Raw genomic sequence first — 21,671 nt, 5'->3', positions numbered from 1 at the left:
TATTTCCTCAATTCTGCTGCTATGACTTTCTATTGAGTTATCTAACTCTGAAATTTTGTTGTTAATCGTCTGGGTTTCTGTTTGCTGTGTCACTATGGATTCTTGCAGCCTATTAAATTTGTCATTATGCTCTTCTTCAATCTTCTTTAGTTCCTCTTATGCTTTTTCTTTGTGTTCCTTGGCTTGTTTTGTGTTTTGCGTGGTCTCCTGTCTGATCTCTTGAAGAGTTCTGTAGATGAATCTTTTCTGTTCTACCTCTGGTAATTCCAGGAAGTTATCTTCATCTGGAAGATTTCTTGATTCTTTGTTTTGGGAGCTTGCTGAAGCCATCATGGTCTGCCTGTTTATGTGATTTGATATTGACTGTTGTTTCCAAGCCATCAATAAGTTATTGTATTTATTTATTTTATGTTTACTTACTGTGTCCTAGCTTCTTGTTTTGATATGCCCAAATAGGCTGCTTGAGTGAACTGGTTTGATTATTGGCACCTTTGAAGCTCTAATGTTGTGTCACCAGGTGGTTAGAGCTGTTGCTAGGTATATGAGCCCAGGAGTTCATTTACTTTTCTTGTATGGATTTAGCTTAGGTGTCCGGGTAGTTGGTCACCCAAGTGTGTGGTCCAGGCTCTCACCTACAGTTCTCAATGAGCAGGGGTGATTGGCACAGGCACAGGTATCTGGCTGCAGTAGGGAGTCATGTGCTGAGCAAGGCAGGGGGCTGACAACTGCCTGAGTGTCTGTGAGGAAAGTATGTCCCTGTTACCTACAGCACGTTGGTGGGTGGGTTTTGCAGCCAGACAAAGGGCATCCAGTGCTATTGGCTGTAAGGACTGGGAGGTACCACTTATCCTTGGACTGCTGTTGCAGGTGGCTAGGTTGCACAGGTGGAGCCACCAGTGCTCAGGCTCCTGATGTGGGTAGGTGGGGAACCTGTTTAATAGGCAGAGTGGCGTCAAACGTCACAAACCTGCCTCTCCACCATATAGCTGAAACAGTTGAAGTTAGACTTCAGATATATACCCTTTTGTACTGTGCTCGTGAGGGCCTATGCTGTTGAAATGGATCCACATAGGTTTATGCAGGGGTGAAAGGCATTCAAAGTCTGTGGGCCCCTTATGCCTTTCTGCCCTGAGTTCCCAGCATAGGGGAGCTGACATTATTTTTTCCCTGTTTGTTAATTCCTTCTCCAAAGCTGGGAGCATGGCTCAGGGCGCGATAGGTCCTACTTCTGGTGCAGGGAAAGTGGCTCTCAGTGAAGGCAGCTTGGAACCTCATGCACAGCGGGAAGGGTCATGTAAATGAGAGAGAGCTTTATCCCAAAGGGATATTTTTTGACCCTCGTGCTAGGTTAGATGTGTGTACCTATCTTTTGCCAGTTGATCCTGCTTTTTGTTGATTCTGGAGGCATGTGTGGACTCTCTGCCGCTTGGTCCCTCCCAATGTGGATAACGTGTCTTGAACGCCTGTTTGCCTTACCATGCTCACAGCAGCAGCGGAATCGACCTGCGGGGTGCTAGTTCCCACTGGGTCAGGTCTGGCAACTCCTCTTTTCTGAACTGTCTTTCCCTCTCCCTGTCCCTCAGTCTGATTCCTCCATTTTGCCTTCGATGTTCAGGGCTCCTAGATTGTCATATATAATGGATTCACTTGTTTTTTCGGGTCTTTGTTGTAAGAGGGACCACAGGACGCATCTGACTACTCTGCCTTCTTGCCCCCACATCTCCACCAGCATGTTTCAGACATATCACTTCATCTGTAAAATTTTAGTATGTACTGCTTAAAGGATGTTAAAAACATAATCATATCATTATCACATACACACAAAACCCACAGTTCCTGAATATCAAATATGTAGTCAATGTCCAAATGTTATGATTTTGACGTTTTTTTCAAATAAGGATCCACATAAAGTCCATAAATTGCAATTGGTAAAGACTACAGCCTTCACTATGGATTATACCCCAATGTGAAGAAAACAGTTTACCTCAAACTGCATAAGCAAGAATAGGATAAAATTTTAAGAAAAGTTGGTCATGTTCACTGCAAGCATTGTCGAAGTTTTAAACTGGAGGTCCCAGGCTACCCTGAATGTCATGAGCAACCCTGTTGTGTCACTCTAGAACTGTTAATCACTGCTGTGGCTCATTCATTCATCTATGATGCCCTCAGGGGGAACTCTCCCCACTTATACTTACGATGCCTAGATGAGTGTGAGCCTCCACCACCAAGCTGAGTAGACCAGGGCTGAGCACCTGATTCAAGGGCAGCCTACCTGTAGGCTAATGAGACTGACTTTGCACAAAAAATCAGCTTGGCCAATCAAATTTTATATGGGTAAATTAAATGATAAAAAAGAGGAAGATCCTCAATGTGAAGGATCAATACACTGGTTGTAACAATAGGCTCAAGTATACCAACAATTGTGAGGATGGCACAGGACTGGGCAGTGTTTCTTCTGTTGTACATACAGTTGCTATGAGTTGGAACTGACTCGACAGCTCCTAACAACAACAACAAATGATGAGGGAGTAACAACTGAGAAAATAGAGAAACCAGTCTATAGTTGCTTGGAAAAAGTCGAAATTTCACTTCTTTAATACCAAACAGTATTGATCAAATTGATGCAATCTCTTATTCTGTTCCACTTTTGTCCCATTGCCAGCTGCACTTGCAGCACTTCTTCCTCTAATCCTAACTACCGGGAACTAGGTCAGACCTCTCACAAGGGCACAGTCCTCCAGACTTCCAAGTCCACCCAATACCTCAGATGCCTGCTGCAAGCTTGGGACTGCCCCATGACACTCTTACTTCTGACCTGCTGGCTACAAATTTGGGGGTTCCCTCTAACCTTTCAGAATACCAGCTGTAAGTTCAGGGGCCCCCAGGGCCCCCCTCACTTTAGACCTGTGGCTCCCACTGCTCCCTTGAGTTTGATAACGTGCTAGAATGTCACAGTACTCATGGAAAGCACTATACTTAAAATCACAATTATAAGAATGAAGAGACACATAGAGTTCTGGGAGGGTTCCCAACAAGAAGCTTCCATGTCCCCTCCCCGCCCCATCACAAGATGGTCTTTCTGGCCTGGCCAGCCTCCACCTGAGTCATCTCATTAGCATAAACTCTCAAGTTTGGTCTAGAGGTATCATAAAAGACACTAAGGTTTTAGAGTTTTTCTTTCAGGAACTGAGGATAAAGCCCAAATTCTTTGGATAATGTTGACCCCTTTACCCCACAGCAGCGCAGAGAGAAAAGAGTAGACTTCAGCAAAAAAGCAGAGATGTGGCCAGATCCTGTGTGGCCTGGAGAGGTGATACAGCAGTAGCTTGTCTCTACAGCAGCTGCCCACTTTTCTCCTTCCAAGCCCTGTGTAGCCTTGAAGTGAACTCCCTTTGCCCTGAGGTAATTTGAGTTTCCAGTCCTTGCAGTCAAAGATCAAACTGGAACATGTGTCCATGTTTTAATACTTAAAGGAAACAATTCAAATATATCAAAAGATAAATGGTAAACCATTCCAAACCATAGCAGAATTATTTTTGGTATTGTCTCAACAAGTGAAAGTTGATATTACTCCTTCAAGGAAAGAGGGGACTCTCACCTGGGAGTGATGGTTAAATCTCACTAGAGAAGTGGTTCTAGCCTGACTACATATAGACTCACCCGGGAAGCTTTTAAAAATCCTTGCCTGGCATTACTTCCAGAGTTTTTGTATGGTTAATTTTAGAACTTTTTTTTTAAGGCCAGGAGTGTAGTCAGGGTTGAGAACCATTTTATTGTACATTAGCCTGGACTCAAGTGAGAACTGAATGGTTTCCTCATGAATCACAAGTTACAGTTACCTTAAAAACTTTTTCTCCTAAAATGAGAACTTCTCATCTGAGGACTTTTTTTTTAAATTATGTTAGAGGAAAAAATATGTTAATATGCTAGTTAGTGACTGTTTTGAGGGTGCTGTATTGTACACAGCCTTCAATACTTCAGGAAAAATTGCTTACACTTGATCTACTTAGAAGTAGTGTTTGAAAGCACTAGTTCCACTCCATCTTGTTTTGTTCTAGTTTTTTAAATTTAACAAGTAGTAAGGAGACTTGATTATTCATTTTGTTGAAGGCACGCATCATTTATGCTAAATTTTAAAGCATTTTTATACGTAAGATTCATATACTATTTATTTTTTAAGACCAGGCTACAAACACAAACCTCCTATTCGTGTAGCTAGCTGGCTATTCTACTGCTAACTACAGGCTGAGAAAAGCATGGTTTCCTTGAAGCAGCAACTAGACAGTCACGGCACCCACCACCTGGGACTAAGGCATAAACTATGCAGCTAGTGCAGCTACAAAGTATGAACGCTTAAATTTTAAAACCCGGGCGGGTATGGCTTTAAACGCGGTTGCTCCTAAAGGCCTTTCTTTTTCCTTTATGCTCTTTCTCTCCCTCACGTTCCTCCCTCGCTGCCACTCCTGGTGGATGAACGCCCTCATTTCCGTACGGAAACATGGCGCCTTCCTGCGAGAGACCAGCTGCTCTCGGCTCCGAGCCGCCTCTGCCTGTTTCATTCTCTGGGCCCCCCCTTCTGACTTTCCGTACAGTAAAATGGCACCGCCCCTGCTTGGGGCGGGCACCGCCCAGCTCGGAACGGCCTCCCACTTCCCGACGGTGAGGAGCCGCGGCTCTGGCCCTGGCCCACCGGGGCCGGAGGGGTAGGCCGCTGGTGGCGCGGCGAGAGATGAGGCCTGGGAGAGACGCAGCTGGACCGCCCCCGCCCGCCGCGCACTGCTCCCCGCCCCCGCCGTGGCGCCGGCCTTCGTCTGAGTCACGGCGGGAGCTGTAACAGCGAAAACGCCTGCTCCGCGGCAGGTGAGAGAAGGAGGCGCGCAGGCTGGCAGCTCCGCGGGGCCCGCGCGGGAGAGCAGAGGTCGAAATCACAGGCACGTGTCCGGCTTTTCCCGACAGGTTGGGCCCCGGTGATGTCGGGGTGGAGAAGAGGAAGAGGCAGGGACAGCAGGCGGGTTGAGCCTTAGGGCAGCCTTTGTCCCACCCCTGGGGCCGTCCGCTAGGCGCGCACCCATCTTTTGCTTGCTCTCGGCCCTGCCACTCCCTCATCAGCCCAAACAGTTGTTTACAACGGAATTGGGACGCTGGGATGAGTGACCCCGGCTGCCAAAGGAAGTGATTCCCAGCGTCGGTGAGCAGAGCCTCTTTCCTTTGCTGAAAGGCCTTTTCTCCCGTGGACCCTCTGTGTCTAGCTGAGGTCCGGCGTGCAGCTCAGATAGAAGACGATCTACATGGCAAGTGTGAGGATCCTCTTACCCTCCGTTCCCTTGTTAGACACAGCACTAGGAGCCCTGATGGCGCAGTACTTAAAAGCTCTAGCGTTCAGCTGCTAAGCTGAGGGTCGGCCGTTCGAACCCACCCAGCCTCTCGGCGGGAGAAGGACGTGGCAGTCTGCTTCTGTAAAGATTTACAGCCTTGGAAATCCTGTGGGGCAGTTCTACTCTGTCATATAGGGTCGCTGTGAGTCAGAATGGACTAGACGGCTGTGGATTTGTTTTTGTTTTTTTTTTTTTTAGGGTTGATGAATGAACAAGCACAGCGTAAGCAGGGAAAGGGTTCCACGCAGAACCCTATAGCCCTGTAGTTAGGTTACCATTTGTGGAAAGGCTGTTATAAACCAGGCGCTGTTATGCACGCTCTCTCATTTGATCTTTCCCAAACCGAGGAAGTAGGTAGCTGATTTTACAGGTGAGGAGAATAAAGTGACACAGCTAGTAAAGAGCCGTTATTGGGACCCAGGTATGTTTGAGACCAACACCATCCTCCCACAGTCACTGACATCATAGAGATGAAAAGGATTCATCTCTATCAACAAAATAGTGGTTGGGGCATATATTTATGGAGCATTATGTAGGAAATATGGTTGATCCTGCCCCTTAAGAAGTTCAAAATCTAGGTGAAGAGTTAAAGAGAGAGAGAGAGAGAGAGAAAAGGACAGCAAACTAGTAATTTTATGACCTGGTCCCCAACCTATTGTTCCAGCTTCTTCACTTAGCACTTACTAGTCTACTTATACTCATTTTCCTGTGCTTTTGAGCTCATATCCTCCGAGTGGATGCCCTCTTTCTTTTTACCTCCCCTCCTCCCCAGACGTTTTTTTAATTGGGTGAAATCTTACTCCTCCCTTCAAGGACCAGCTCAAATGTCACCTTTTCTGGGAAGCTTTTCCCAACCTTCTCCCAGGCAGAATTAGTTTCATAATACCGCTAAGGCTTAAGTTACATTATAGCTACTTGTAAGTACACCTGTCTCTCCTTCTAGAGGATGCCTTTTCATCTTTCTATCCCTGTTTAAATAAGTATTATTTTGAATTGAATTTAAGGCAGTGATCAATGCCAGTTGTCTAGCAACCAGCCCTACAGGAGTTCAGAGAAAAAGAGTAAACACTGCTGAGGTTGGGGAAATGTCATGGGGAAGTGTCTGTCATAGGAGGAGGTGGGACCTGTGCTGAATCTTGAAAGGATAGGGTTAATTTATTAAGCCAAGTATCGGAGACCTGCAAATGCTCACCTTTCCTCTCCCTGCAGAGGAACTCCATCTTTCTGGTGCTCATTCTTAGCATGTGAAGGGGGTAAAATTAGAAATGTTGTTGCCTTTCCTGTTTCATAGAATATGCTAGTAATGTTGTCTTTTGGATTTTGGAGTATTTCCAGAGGCTAATAGGATTTAGAACAGAGAGAAGATGGATATCTGGAGAAGGTGTTTAAAGTGGGACTAGAAAGGGAAAATACATTAAAGCATCCTTCATATGAATAATATAGTATGAAAATTTAAATTGTAATAACTTCATTCTGTTTAACGGGGGTCTGAGATTTCAAATAATTATGTCAAGTGTTTATTCTCTGTCTAATGTGTGGAAGAGAATCTGCCAAACCTCCTTAAAGCAGTTGACATTTCCTTTGATCCCTTGATTACCTTCTGGGTAAGTAATAAAGCCTAATTAGTGTTTATGAAAATGTTTTGTGATCTTCGAGTGCTAACAGTACAAATGCTAATTATTTTCAGTATTGTAAATGCAAGAATATCGTGTCTTTCTTCCCACTTTTTTAGTAGGAATAGAGAAACCTAGGAAGAAAAAATTAACAATTTTGTTTACAGTAAATAAGAGAGGCTACTATTCTAGAACTTTATTAACTGGCCTCTACCAAAATGTCAAGTGTTATTCCTGTTCTAATCAGCAGCTAGAGTCCCTGGGTGGTACAATTGATTAAATCACTTAGCTACTTATAAATAGGTTGGAGATCTGAGTCCATCTTGAGGCACTTAGGAAGAAAGACCTGGCAATCTACTTCCAAGAAAATCAGCCATTGAAAACTATATGGAGCAAAATTCCACCCTGACACACATAGGATAGCCATGAATCAGGATTCACTCGAGGGCGGCTGGTCACTGGTAACCATCAACTACAAAAAAAAATAAATAAAATCGTATTCAACCACATACATTATGGTTGTTTGCAACTTTGTATTTTACTCAGTGTCTTTTCCTGCTGACTAGGAAGGAATAAAAGCATCTGCCCCACACATTTCCTCTCGAACACATCATAAGATACTACATCCTGTCTGTCATCCCTAGGTATCTTATCCACATGATAGGATCAGGGAGTCAGCTCCTCAGCATAGTGTGTTCACTTGAATGCCTGATTAAAGGCATTATTTCCAAGAAGTTTTCCTACCACCTCTCAGGAATGGAAGTAAAAAAAATTAAGATTTAATTACCCTCTTTGATTAAAATAGAAGCAGGCAGCTTACAGTGTGATAGTAGTTTAAGGCCCTCTGTTTTTGTGACATGGGACTCCGGAGTGGGACAAGAATATTCAGACTTGTTGCTCTCTTTCTGAGCTACCGAGCCCTGGTGGTGCAGTGGTTAAGAGATCGGCTGCCAGCCAAAAGTTTAGCAGTTTGCATCCACCTTGGAAACCCTATGGGGCAGTTCTGCTCTGTCCTAGAGGGTCAATATGGATTGGAATAGACTCAATGGTAGTAGTTTTTTTTGTTTGGTTTATCTGAGATACCAAAAAAACTAAACCACACTCACTGCTGTCGAGTTGTTTCCAACTCTTAGCGACCCTATAGGACAGAATAGAACTGCCCCATAGGGTTTCCAAGGCTATAAATCTTTACAGAAACAGGCTGTCACATCTTTTTCCAGCGAAGCAGCTGGTGGGTTCAAAACTTCGACCTTTTGGTTAACAGCCAAGTGCTTAACCACTGTGCCACCAGGGCTCCTATCTGAGATACAAGTCCATAAATTTGATAAATTGAAGTGTCATTTCACAAGTACCTATTTAATCATTGAAGTAGAATCACATAACTGGATAAGATCTCAGCAAGACCATTTATTTTACAGAAGTGAAAACTGAAACCCAAAGAGGTTAAATGATATGGCAAGGTCACACTGCTAGTTGGTGAAAGAATTAGAACACTTTTGATTCATTGCTTTTCTTCCTTTCCTAGGAAAGTGAATAAACTCAATTAAGAATGTCTGAAAACCTTGACAAGCCTAACATAAATGAAGCAGGAAAATCAGATGATTCTGAGCAAGACCTCGAAGGAGCTGTGGAAGGTTCTGATGAAGCTTTACAGAAAAGAATAAAGCCGGGCTCTCCTAGCCCCCTGGAAAGAGTGCAAAGACCTCACTGTAAGCGAATTTAACTTCGGTTAGAAAAAACATTATGACTGTTTTCAAATGATATTTTTACTAGGCTTCCTCATTCCTGTAGCCTTGAGCTAAAAGGTTCTGATAATATGATAACATTGACAATAATTAGCAGTTAAAATAGCAGTTGTCTCTTGACTGGCAGCCTAGTCACTTGTGGGTATTCAATTGCATGAGAAATTAAAATTTAGAATAATGTCCAGAATGTTCCTGTCCTTGTCCTTCACTGACATTCCAATCTCTCTGAAGCACCTTGAGAATTTGGAGGGTGGAGTACAAATTGAAGCTTTAATTAAAAGAGTGTTTGAAAAGTCTGAGGCCTATTCCAGCCAGGACTGTACTTGTGCAGGTGGAAAAAAAAATGGTTTTTGAATGTGAGTTCCCCACACCCTAACTTCACTGCTTAAGGGCTTAGTTCCTATGAGGTTGAGGGGATTCAGTTTGCTGAATGTGTGTGGTGTGGTGAAGTCATTCATTTCAGAGCCCTGGCGGGAGCAAGCCTAGTAGATGAAAGGGTGGCAGTTTCTATGTGTCTTCCCAGAAGGTGCCCCAACTCACATCTTTCATTAAGAATACATAAGCCTTTTGAAATGAGTCCAAAAATGAAAAGTTTTAAGAGGAAGTTTCATAGTCTAAAAATGTCAGTGTTGATATTATCTCTTTAAAGTGTAGATGATCAGTAATTCTGCATATTTGGAAGAAGTACAAACATTTCTGGGTTTTGAGGTTTGTTTCTTCTACAGTGATCAAAGCCCTTCCCAAGTGGTTTATTGACCAATATAAAGTTCTTTTAGCAAACATTAGTGGACCCCATTTAATCATAGTTTATTATCACATAGATTTGATAAGTATACTACTAGGTCAAATTGTATTGGGGAAACATGCTGTTAATAACATAGTTTATACTGTACATGTTAGGCTTGTCTCCAGTATGTATACTTAGCTTCTGTTTTCTCATCTTTAAAATAAAATCTGTTTGTCAGCCTCCCGAAGAGCATGTTTAACTTAATGTGGTTTTCATTTAGTATAGTAAAATAAATTCCAGGGTAAAATATATGTAATTAAAATATATGTAACCTTACTGTTTTTTTTTTTTTTTAATTTTTATTAAACTTCAAGTGAACATTTACCATTCCAATCAGTCTGTCAGATGTATGTTTACATACATCTTACTCCCTTCTCCCACTTGCTCTCCCCCTATTGAGTCAGCCCTTACAGTCTCTCGTTTCGTGCCAATTTTACCTTCTTCCCTCTCTCTCTATCTTCCCATCCCCTCTCCAGTCAAGAGTTGCCAACACACTCTCCTGTGTCCACCTGATTTAATTAGCTCACTCTTCATCAGTATCTCTCTCCCCACCACTGACCAGTCCTTTTCATGCCTGATGATTTGTCTTCGGGGATGGTTCCTGTCCTGTGCCATCAGAAGTTCTGGGGAGCATTGTCTCTGGGATTCCTCTAGTCGCAATCATACCATTAGGTGTGGTCTTTTCATGAGAATTTGGGGTCTGCATCCCATTGGTCTCCTGCTCCCTCAGGAGTTGGTAAGCTTACTGTTTTTTATGGCTGTTATTACAACTCAGGCTCTCTTCAAAAGTTGAGGTGAAGTCTCCCATGTTGTTCACTAAGTTGTATGGCTATGTTGTTGTTGTTGGTTGCCGTTAAGTCGATTCTAACTCATGGCAGCACCATGTATTACAGAGTAGAACTACTCCATAGGCTTTCTGGCTATAATCTTTACAGAAGCTGATCAGCAGGCCTCTTCTTCTGTGGTACCACTGGATGGTTTTAAACTGCCAACCTTTAGGTTTACCAGTTGAGCACAAACCATTCGTGCCATCTAGGCACCTCTGCATCACTGTGTTGTTGTTAGGTGCTGTCTATTTTAACTTGTAGGAACCCCATGTGACAGAGTAGAACTGCCCCATAGGGTTTTCTAGGCTGTAATCTTTACTGGAGCAGATTGCCTTGTACGCACATGAAAGCTGGACAGTGAGTAAAGAAGACCAAAGAAGAACTGATGCCCTTGAATTATGGTGTTGGTGAAGAATTTTGAATATCCCATGGACTGCCAGAAGAATGAACAAATCTGTTTTGGAAGAACTACAGCCAGAATGCTCCTTAGAAACAAGGATGGAGAGACTTTAGCTCGTGTACTTTGGACATGTTATCAGGAGGGACTTGTCCCTGGAGAAGGACATCATGCTTGGTAAGGTAGAGGATTAGTGAAAAAGAGGAAGACACTCAACAAGATACATTGACACAGTGGCTGCAACACTGAGCTCAAACGTGGCAATGACTGTGAGATGGTGCAGGACCAGGCAGTGTCTGCCTCTGTTGCACTTAGGCTGGAGCCCTGTTGGTTCAGTGGTTAAGAGCTTGGCGTCTAACCAAAAGGCTGCTAATCTACCAGCTGCTCCTTGGAATCCCTATGGGGCAGTTCTGCTCTGTCTTATAGGGTTGCTATGGGTCAGAAGCAACTGGATGGCAGTGGGTTTGGTTTTTTTTTTATATGTAAGGTCGCTGTGAGTTGGAACCAACTGAAGGCACCTAACGGTAACAAGTTGAAAACATGAGCCCTGCTCAGAATCTTTCCAGCAGGAAATTTGCATTTGATAAGCAGACCCACCCAGAACTGCTGAAAGAGCAGGATATTTGCATTTGAATGAAGGACCTGGGGGGATGGGGAATGACTGTTTTGCTTTTTGAATTTTGAGCAAGGTTTGCATCTAGGCAGGAAAAGTCAGTGCGCATCAGAAGAGCTCCCTTCGAGAACTGGAAGTTAAAGGGAACTGGCAAGTAGTCATCCCTGTATACTCACTTGTGGTGACCACAGCAATAGAGATGGGCTGAGTTTGGACATGTTCTATTGGCACCTGTTGACCTAGCCCATGGAGGCCAGGGATGAGAGGGAAAGGACTGGCAGATCTGAAGTGCAGGGAGCTGTGTGGACTCCTGAGCCTATGGGTGGTGCCCGATAACCCAGCCCACAGGAGCTATAGATGAGCTGACCAGAGCCTGACCGAATGAAGAGAGAGAGAGAGAGAGATGTTTGGCACAGTGAGCTGGTGGAAATTGCTGCAATTGGATGGCTTGCTGTGGACTGGACTTTGCTTATGGATGCAGATGCTCAAAGTTCCAACCAGAACAGAAGATTCCTCAGACCAAGGAACATGCTTGTCTCCTCAATATACTGGTTTGATAGGGGTGGACAATTTAAACATTAGGTATCTAAAATGGGGGGAGATAAATGCATGAAGTGGCTAGTTTACATGCTTTTTTGAGTGCGCTTACACTCAAAATGAAGGGGACAAGGGAAGATCCCCACTGAGTAGTTTCCTCTTTTCTTGATGGGTCTGGGAAAGAGGGTGGAGGAAGATACTGATACAATTATATGATTCAGCTGTGAGAAATGATTTTTAACAGAGTTAATTGTGATTGTAAAAACTGTAATTGTAGAAACAGTAACTGAAAGAGTGGACTAAGGGAGAGGCACTGCTGAACTAGAGTGCAATGACCAGACATAAAATCCCTTAAAGGTTTTGCTGTGCTGTTACCTTGTGAGGCTTAGAGCAAGGGAATAACCCTGTCTGAGTTAAATTTTATCAGAGGTCAGAAAAGGTGAAGCCAAGATGACTTTTGGAGAACCTGACCAGATAGATATCTGCAGCAAACCTGAATGTCTGATACCTGAGTAACCTCACCCTGAGGACTCTGCCCTACTGAAGGACTAATTGTTAATGACTGTTTTGGACTAGTAAAATGACTGGGAAGGGGAAGTTATCCTCCAAGTATGAAAGAACCAGGGCTAGAAAAGCCAAGGAGTGGCCTGCAGTGCAATGGATCACTTTTAATTGACCTTTCTCACCGTGGTCTTATAACTCCTGCCAAATGACTGGGTGGGACTATGAAAATGAGGTGTTTGTGACCCACGAAGTGAGTTGGATAGCTTGCTTGCTAATAGTGCAAATAAAGTGTATGGAACCCTTTTGGGGGTGAGACCATGCAGATAAGGTGTATGGAACCTAATGAGGGAATTGGTCAGTTTTGCCATCCCTCTAGGATTAAAATGAACCATCCCAGAGGCAGACAGGGAGGACCTCACTACCACCAAGAAGAAGATGGGAGCAGAGCATGTCCTTTGTATCCAGGGTCCCTGTGCTGAGAACTTCCTAGACTCAGGAGACGGAGAGAGAGAGAGAGCTGTAAGACTGGAGATAGCTGAAAATGGAGAGAACCAGGAGACCGGTGCAAGAAGGCACAGTAAGCTTCCTGGTACACGGAATAAGGCAGTTACAGTAGGTGTGCCTACCCACTGAGTGAGAGAGCTGAGTGAGTGCCTTTGGGCAGGAGGCTTCCTAGTGGAGTGGGATGCCTTTGGGCACTTGTCAGCAGAGCTAGGCTTGCGGACCCACGGAGGGAGAGCTGAGCACCTTCAGGCCAAGGTTTGCTGGCGGAGTGGAATGCCCTCGGGCACTTATTCACAGATCTAAAGAGCTTTGTAACACTTGGGGCCTAGGGCCAGAGAGAGGCCCACCTGTGGGCATGGCTGAGAAGAGACTGTCTTGATCAAGAAGTGTATCCTGAGTGGTTCCTGATCCTGAATTGTAACCTGTTCCTTCCCTCATAAACCCCATAACTATGAGTGTGGTCTGTGAGTCGTGTGTGGCCGTTGGAACAGATTATTGAACTCAGCAGAGAAGTAGAGTGCCCTGGGAGGGACAGCTGGTGTCAGAATTGGTGGAAAGGTTGGACAGAGGAGGTATGTCTGACCTCAGCCTGCCTCATAGGAATCAGCCTCGGGCTGTTGATGCTGATGATTATTGTCCTTCGGCTTTGTGAAGTTAGAGGTGGTCAGATGCCCCTACCATGCAGCATTTACACCTGGTGACTGCCTCTGAATTTCTTTTTAAAGAGATAAGAACTTGACGCTTGATATACCTACAGTGGAAGTTCTATTTCTGATAAATGGTAACAGAATATACTATACTGAGGAATGTTTATAGTCAGTGTATGTATTTGTATATACTCAGCTTCTACTGAGTAACTTAGACTTTTTAAAATCAACTTTATTAAGGTATTATCTATATATAAAACAAAATCCACAAATTTTAAGCATACAATAGGATGAGTTTTGACACATACATTTGCAGTTATGTGACTACCACCACAATCATGAACTAGACCATTTCCATCACCCCCAGAATTCCCTTGTGCCCCTTGGCAATGAATCTTCTCCCCCTTCCTCAGTCCTTGGCAACCACTGATCTGCTTTCTCTCACTATGGTTTTGCCTTTTGTATAATTTCACTTAAATAGAATCATACTATATGTGCTCTCCTATGTCTAGCTTCTTTCACTTGGAATAATGCTTTTAAGATTCATCCATGATTTTTCATTTATTAGTAATTGGCCATTTGTATTTATTCTTGGGAGAAATGTCTGTTTGAATCTTTTCCCATTTTTTACGGAGTGGTTTGTCTATTACTGGATTGTGAGAGTTCTTTATATATTGTAGACACAAACCCTTTAGCGGATATATGTTTTGCAAATATTTTCTCCTATTCTGTGAATTCCCTTTCATTTTCTTAATAGAATTATAAACACAGCTTGGGGGTGAAGTCTGACCTCACTTAGCTTCACAAGGGTTTGAAAGGAGAACCAAGATCAGCAGCGCAAGGCTGATACCCGTGAGGTGGAGGCCAGACAAGCCTCCTCTCTCCACCATCCTTACCAATTCTGACGCCAACCGACCCTCACAGAGCACTCTCTACTTCTCTGCTGGGTTTGATAATTGATTGCAGTGGCCACACAGAACTCACTGACCATACTCATGATTGTGGGGTTCATTAGGGAAGTAACAGTTACAATTCAGGCTCAGGAACATTCAGGATACAGTTCTTTCATCAGTACATCCTCTTCGCAGCCGAGCTCAAAGGCATGCCTCTCCCGGGTCCTAGGCCTCTACCCAAAAGCACTCAGCTTTGTCTGTGCGTGGGCCAGAAAGCCTACCACGCTGTCTCCTGCCGCCAGGTCTCTCCTACCACTGCTTCTCACTGTCTTCAGGGTTACAGCTTGTGCTGTCTCTCTCGGCCTCCTGGTTCCGGAGCTTCTCAGTGCAGGGATCCTGGGTCCAAAGAATGCACCCTCCACTCCTGGCTGTTCTTCCTTGCTGGTGGTAGGATCCTCCTCTCTCTTCTGGAGTTGGCTCCTTTTAAGGCAAAATTGACCGGTCCCCTTAGTGGACCACAATTACCCTATCACACGGTTCTGCCCAGTCACCTGGGTGGGAATTTCAAGACCATATCTAGAAAGGCCACACACAAAAGTAATCAATCACACTGCAAGTATCTTTCACGTAGTAAAGGTTTTAAACTTTGATAAAGTCCAGTTTATCAACTTTTTATTTTATGGTTTGAACTTTTTGTATCTTATCCAGGAAATCTTTGCCTAACCCAAAGTCACAAAGATTTTCATCTATATTTATTCTGGAAGTTTTATAGATTTACCTTTTTGAATTAATGTTTATCACGTGAGGCCAAAGGTCAATCTGGATAGATTTTTGGATTTTCTGCTCTGTTCAGTTGATCTGTCCTCATGCCAAAAATATACTACCTTATTATTACAGCTTTATGTAAGTCTTGAAATAAGTTAGTATAAATTCTCCAACTTTGCCCTTTTTCAAAATTCTTTTGGCTCTTCTAGGTCCTTTGCATTTCCATATAAATTTTGGAATCAGTTTGTCAATTTCAAGAAAAAAAAGTCTGCTAGGATTTTGATTGGGGTTGCATTTAATCTATAGATCAATTTGGAAAGTTGACATCTTAACAATATTGAGAATTGAAAAGGTATATCTGGGCTTTGATTTTGGATATTATCTTTTGCCAGTATTCATGAAGCAAGTTTTATTTATTTTGTGTTCTTATTAATATTCTCTGGAAGTGGTGAGAAGAATTTTTTGAGGAGGAATTTTATGTTTTCCCAACTTCCCTTTATGTTACTGTCTTAGTTATCTAGTGCTGCTATAACAGAAATACCACAAGTGGGTAGCTTTAACAAACAGAAATTGATTTTCTCACAGTTCTGGAGGCTAGAAGTCTGAATTCAGGTTGATGGCTCTAGGGGAAGGCTTTCTTTCTCTGTTGGCTCTGGAGGAAGGTCCTTGTCTCTGAGCTTCTGCTCCTGGGCAGTCTTCATGTGTCTTGGTATCTCTCTTTCCCCATCTCTGCTTCCTTTGCTTTTTAAATCTCTTTTATGTGTCAAAAGAGATTGACTCAAGATACACTGTATACTAATCCTGCCTCATTAACCTAACAAAGACAACCCATTCCCAAATGGAATTATAACTACAAGCGTGGAGGTTAGAATTTACAGCACATGTTTTGGGAGACATAATTCAATCCATAACATTGACCCAAGTAAAGATTTTTCCCGATAGGATATGACCAACTCTTAGATTTGGTTCTTTTTTTTTCTGGTGAGCAAATAGAAGGAAAATAACTTTTCACTAACATAAGATCATTTATGTGTATAGCTGTTAAACCCTGTGCAAACCAGAGAGTGACATTACTTCTCTCACTTTATACCGAGATGTTACCATCATCACTTAAAGTTAGTATAGTCATCTAGTAGACTAATGCTTCTCAAAGCATGGTTTCTGGGACCAACAGCATCAACATCTGGGGAGACTTGTTAGGAATGCGAATTCTTGGGCCCTGCCCCAGACCAGATAAATCAGAAGCCCAGAGAATGGGGTCCAGCAATCTGTTTTAAAAAGCCCTCACTGATTTTGCTATAGGCTAAAGTCTGAGAATCAATATCATAGACTTTTTAAGAATAAGAATTACCCTTTGTTCCTCAGCTCAGAACACCTGGGAAGATTTATATGTGGGAACTTTTTATGTGCAAGCCTTATCAAAAGAGAAAAATATGGAGACTAGTTATGAAGCAGTTGAACACAGAAGTAAAATACACAGGACTTGGATAGCCGGGCGGTGGAAAGGGAGAAATCAAAGATAACTCTAAAGTTTTTGACTTGTGTCACACTTTCTGCTCTGTCACTGGTCAGTTCAGAACTCTCATATTCTTCCTTAGTCGGCTGTGTAGGGTAGTGGGTTTAGCATAGTTACAGCAGTACCAGATGCCCTGAAGGGACTCCGTGCTGATTTAATTTGGAGAGATTAATTTCTAGAACAGTGTTAGAGATAGTACAAAATAGAAATGGCTGGTGGGGACAAAGAGAAGATTTAAGAATCTGGTGCCTCCTTTTTTTATTTTAGAGTAGACTGGAGGCAAAGAGATTAGAAAATCAACTCTCAGCTTATTGGGAAAATGGTAGTCTGCAACTTAAATTTGCCAGCCCCAATTTACTGTAATCATTTTCCATTGACAAGTCTGAGGGAAAACCAGCTGTTTTGAGTACTGTACATTAACTTCTGCTTTTAGGATTCTAGGTTAAAAGAAAAAATAAGTGTGAAATAGATAAATGCTGTTATTGTTTGAAATCGCCAGAACATTTTAATAACCAGAGGCATAACTGAAATGATTGCCTGATATAGAGAAGCAAACCTCTTAACGCTGGGTTTTATTACAGCTAGTCCTCCTCGATTTGTGACAGTAGAAGAACTCCTGGAGACAGCAAAAGGCGTCACCAACATGGCTCTAGCCCATGAAATCGCACTAAATGGAGACTTTCGGATTAAACCAGTTCAGTTACCAGAAGACAGGTAAAGTGGTTAATGGAGTTGTCTTGTTAAGTAGAAGTACACTGTTGTTTTCCAGTCTGGAGACGTTTCCGTCAGTTAATGCCAATGTATTCAAATACAGTATTCCTTTTGAGCATTATTACTAAGAAATACTCCTATACTAGGAATTACTAGATTGTGAAGGCAGATCCCAGGACCACTGATCCTTCAAAACACAAATAAAAGGTCTAGACATCTCCTCTGGACATCTTTTCTGTCATCTTCCTCCTGCTCTGCGATTTAGCTGCCTCATTTTGTGTTTTCCTGCATCATTTCATATATTTTCTTGGTAGCCATCACTTTGCACTGTAGTTGCTAGTTTCAGTGCTGTCTTCACCAGACTGTAAACCCCATGAAGGCAAGGACTATGCATTATTGTCCGTATCCCTAGTGTCAGGCACAGATTTCATTGAATCTAAAACAATTCTATTGATTGTAAGGGGCACCTTTTTAAAATGTATTGTCACAGTAAAGAACAAAAAAACACTGCCCGTTGTAACTGTAAAACTGCCATCAATTTTAAGAAAGCTCTAAGTTTCAGAGATGTTAAAATGTGGGGGGAAAAGGTTTGTTTTAGAAACAATGAAATGTGAGTGTGAGATGGTACCTCTGTGATTTGCTCGTGCTTTGACTCATGGTTGCTGCAGCTTGGAACATCCCATCATACACTAGGATCCTAGGCAAGAGGGCAAAGAGTGGGTGGGCAGGGCTCTCCTTTTATTAGGGAGGAACATCTTTCCCAGAAGTTACCCAGCAGACTTCTCCTAATGTCTTTTTAGTTAGAATTTGGCCACATGCTACCCCAGCTATAAGATTCAAGCCTGGGAAAGCTTGAATCTGGCACAAGGGCACAAAACTGCCGTGATGGGCTCAGATTAATCCTGGTATATTCTCAGAAGCAGAGTCCTGGTGGTGCAGTGGTTAAGAGCTCAACAGCTAACCAAAGGTTGGTAGTTCACATCCACCGACCGCTCCTTGGAAACCCTATGGGGCAGTTCTCCTTTGTCCTGTAGGCTTGCTATGAGTCGGAATTGACTTGATGGTAGTGGGTTGGGTTGGGTTGGTATTCTCAGAAGCAGGGCATTTTGCTACCCTGAAAAACATTAAGGTTCTGTTAGCAAAGAAAAAGGAAGAATGGTTTCTGGGTTGGTAAGCTATAGTACCTCTCTGAGGAATCTTATTAATATGACTTTATAGACATGTCATATATGTCTGTAAACATGGTACTTGCTTATTCACATTAACAATGAATTATTTGTATTGCTGTCATTATAGAAAGATTGGTTTTAATAAGATGTTATATGTAACTCGCTATAGTTTGCTACCTGATTTAGCCATCATCCCAAATATCATATATGTATAAGATATTTTTAGGTAATAAAGTCCTTTAACCTGTATTCATACTGAATTGTTATCATAAAATACTTAATCATAAACATCTTAGGAAACATGCTGGTATCAGGGGACTGAAAAAAATCCTGAATTTTCCAATGTTGTTTTTATCGTGACACAGTTAAATACTGCTGATGAGACTAACAGCTGCCTTCAAATTCGTTGAAAGTTATTCTTTTCAATGAGGTAATTATTGGAAAAAAAACCCCACTAACTAAAAATAAGTGTATCATTGATTTAAGTATGTATGAGAAGTCTTCTCTTGACTCAAATTATTTAAAAAATTTCTCACCCTTAAAAAAAAAAAAAGGAAATCAAACCCATTGCCGTCGAGTCGGTTCCAGCTTGTAGCGACCCTGTAGGACAGAGTAGAACTGCCCCATAGGAGTTTCCAAGGAGTGCCTAGTGGATTCGAACTGCCGATCTTTTGGATAGCAGCTGTAGCACTTAAACACTATGCCACCAGGGTTTCCTTCTCACCCTTAAACCCATGAAGTTTGTGCTTTTGAAAGTGATTTGAGGTTCAAATATTTCGTCTGTTGCCTTTTTTTTTTTTGTCTCACGTGCCTGCAGCTTGGAGAAGAGAGTAAAGGATATTGTACATAAAGCTTTTTGGGATTGTTTGAGTGCCCAGCTAAGTGAAGACCCCCCAACATATGACCATGCCATCAAACTGGTAGGAGAGATCAAACAGGTGAGGTGGAGAGCCATTCTTTATCAGAGCAAGTAATGGTGCTTTTCTGATGTGATAAGAGTATTTACTCAACCTGTCTGTGTTACTGTGCCAGCGGACTTTAAGGAAATTGAAGAATCAAAAACTTAAATTATTTGAAAATGTGAATTTAAGAGTATTTTTAGTTTAATGCCTTTTGCACCTTGCCTTTTTTTTTCCCTCTTCTTTATTTTATGCAAACCATGATAACCGGAAGGCATTGTCCTTGCCAATGAAAAAAAAAAATTATTTAAATAAAAGTTATTTTACAAAGTCTAGGTGATGTATGAGTTATAGCATGTAACAGGTGTGGACACATTCAGTTTATAATGCTATACAGTTGTTTAGTCTGAGAGATAAACGAAACATTTGTTCGAAGGATGGACTTCCTGCCGTGGTTTAGCAGTAGCTTTCAAAGAAGAAATGTCTCCATGGAAATGGCATCTGTGGTTGGCTCACAGGCTCACATTTCATAAATTTGTTTTGCATTTCTCACCTTTAACAATTTATTCACTTTGTATCCAGTTGATTGCTGCCTAGAGCTTAGATAGAAGGTAGCTTAAATAGCTATTCTAAATGATTTGTAAACATCAGTTTTTCTATAGACCTATGGAACATGAAATTAAAATGTGTGCAATACTGCAGTAGCAATTGTTACGCCCTCGTTTGGGTAGTTGTAAAGTCCTTTATATATAATGAAAAATGATGCCTGACTAAGAAACTGATTAAATTTAGTTATGCTCTCTTGTAGACACTCTTATCTTTCTTGCTGCCTGGTCACAGTAGACTGAGAAACCAGATCACGGAAGTCTTGGACCTGGAATTGATCAAGCAGGAAGCAGAGAATGGGGCCCTAGACATTTCCAAGCTGGCAGAATTTATTATTGACATTATGGGGACACTGTGTGCACCTGCTCGAGATGAGGAAGTAAAGAAACTGAAGGACATTAAGGAAATAGTGCCTCTTTTCAGGTATGGAATTGTGTTAATCACACCTACCCATTGCTGTCCAGTTGATTCCGACTCACTGCTACCCTATAGGACAGAGTAGAACTGCCCCATAGGGTTTCCAAGGCTGTAGTCTTTACGGAAACAGACTTGCCACATCTTTCTCTGGCAGGGTGGCTGGTGGGTTTGAATCTCCAACCTCTTGGTTAGCAGCCAAGTGCCTAAGCACTGTGCTACCAAGCCTCCTTTAATCACACCCAGCACACCTGAAATGCAGAGCCTGTTTTTAAATTAGAATGGTGGTGGTGTAGTGGTTAAGAGCTATGGCTGCTAACCAAAAGGTTGGAAGTTCAAATTCATCAGGTACTCCTTGGAAACTCTATGGGGCAGGGCAATTCTACTCTGTCCTGTAGAGTTGCTATGAGTCAGGATCAACTCAGCGGCAATGGATTTGTTTTGGATTTTTATGTATGTTCAAAAAAATATATGTTCATATATGTTCAAAAAAATAAATTAGAAAAACCAGACATTTTTTAAAATGTAGAAAAGTAGAAAGAAGAAAAAAAATTCATCCATAATTTTAACACCAAAAGACAATCGCTATTACAATTTTTGGTCTATATGTTTCATTTTTTTCTTTTCTCCCAACTTTTTATTTAAAAAAACTCCAAACCTTCAGAAAAGTTTCAGAATAGTACAATCATACATATATCCTTCACTTAGATTGACCAGTTTTTAACATTTTATCATACTTGCTTTTTCTTTTTACATATATTTAAGTATGTGTGCATGTGTTTTATGGATTACATTGTATCCCCAAAAAGATATCTTGAACTTCTAACCTCTGGTACCTGTGAATATGAACTTTTTGGAAATAAGGCCAGTTAGCGCTTAACACTGTGTCGCCAGGGCTGCATTAGGCAACATTGCTTATGGGGAAAATGACCCCTGGTTAGTAAATTGCATCTGGACTGAAATAAACGGCAGTGAGCTGTAAGTACCTGATGGGGATACCATACTTTGGACTTCCCTAAGTAGGGTAACTTTTATAATTGGATCTGTCCCTCTTGGGGACCCTGGAAGCCATGCAATGGACTTGACAAAAAGAGAAATATTGGCTCCTGTGGGACATAAGGCTTTAAGCCAAGTGCCTCTTGGACCCTC

The 21,671-nt window shown here is 42.2% G+C and overlaps 1 protein-coding gene across 5 annotated transcripts in view; it reads left to right on the top strand.

The window, feature by feature from the left end:
- The first annotated feature begins 4,750 nt into the window (after positions 1-4,750).
- Positions 4,751-21,671, top strand: part of TCP11L1 (t-complex 11 like 1) — a 34,875-nt gene continuing 17,954 nt past the window's right edge. The window contains exons 1-5 of one of the 5 annotated variants that reach the window (XM_010592147.3): positions 4,751-4,860; positions 8,514-8,697; positions 17,305-17,437; positions 19,421-19,541; positions 20,311-20,531. In XM_010592147.3, the coding sequence (XP_010590449.1) occupies positions 8,538-8,697; positions 17,305-17,437; positions 19,421-19,541; positions 20,311-20,531 (635 nt within the window). In that variant the 5' untranslated portion in view covers positions 4,751-4,860; positions 8,514-8,537. Of the gene's footprint in view, positions 4,932-5,032; positions 5,298-8,513; positions 8,698-17,304; positions 17,438-19,420; positions 19,542-20,310; positions 20,532-21,671 lie in introns of those variants that run through there. The other 4 variants (XM_003412295.4, XM_010592148.3, XM_023550752.2 and 1 more) reach the window with 4 other exon arrangements.

The sequence above is a fragment of the Loxodonta africana genome, chromosome 7 (assembly GCF_030014295.1).
Source record: "Loxodonta africana isolate mLoxAfr1 chromosome 7, mLoxAfr1.hap2, whole genome shotgun sequence".
Lineage (NCBI taxonomy): Eukaryota > Metazoa > Chordata > Mammalia > Proboscidea > Elephantidae > Loxodonta > Loxodonta africana.
This window is presented reverse-complemented; position numbering and strand designations above follow the sequence as displayed.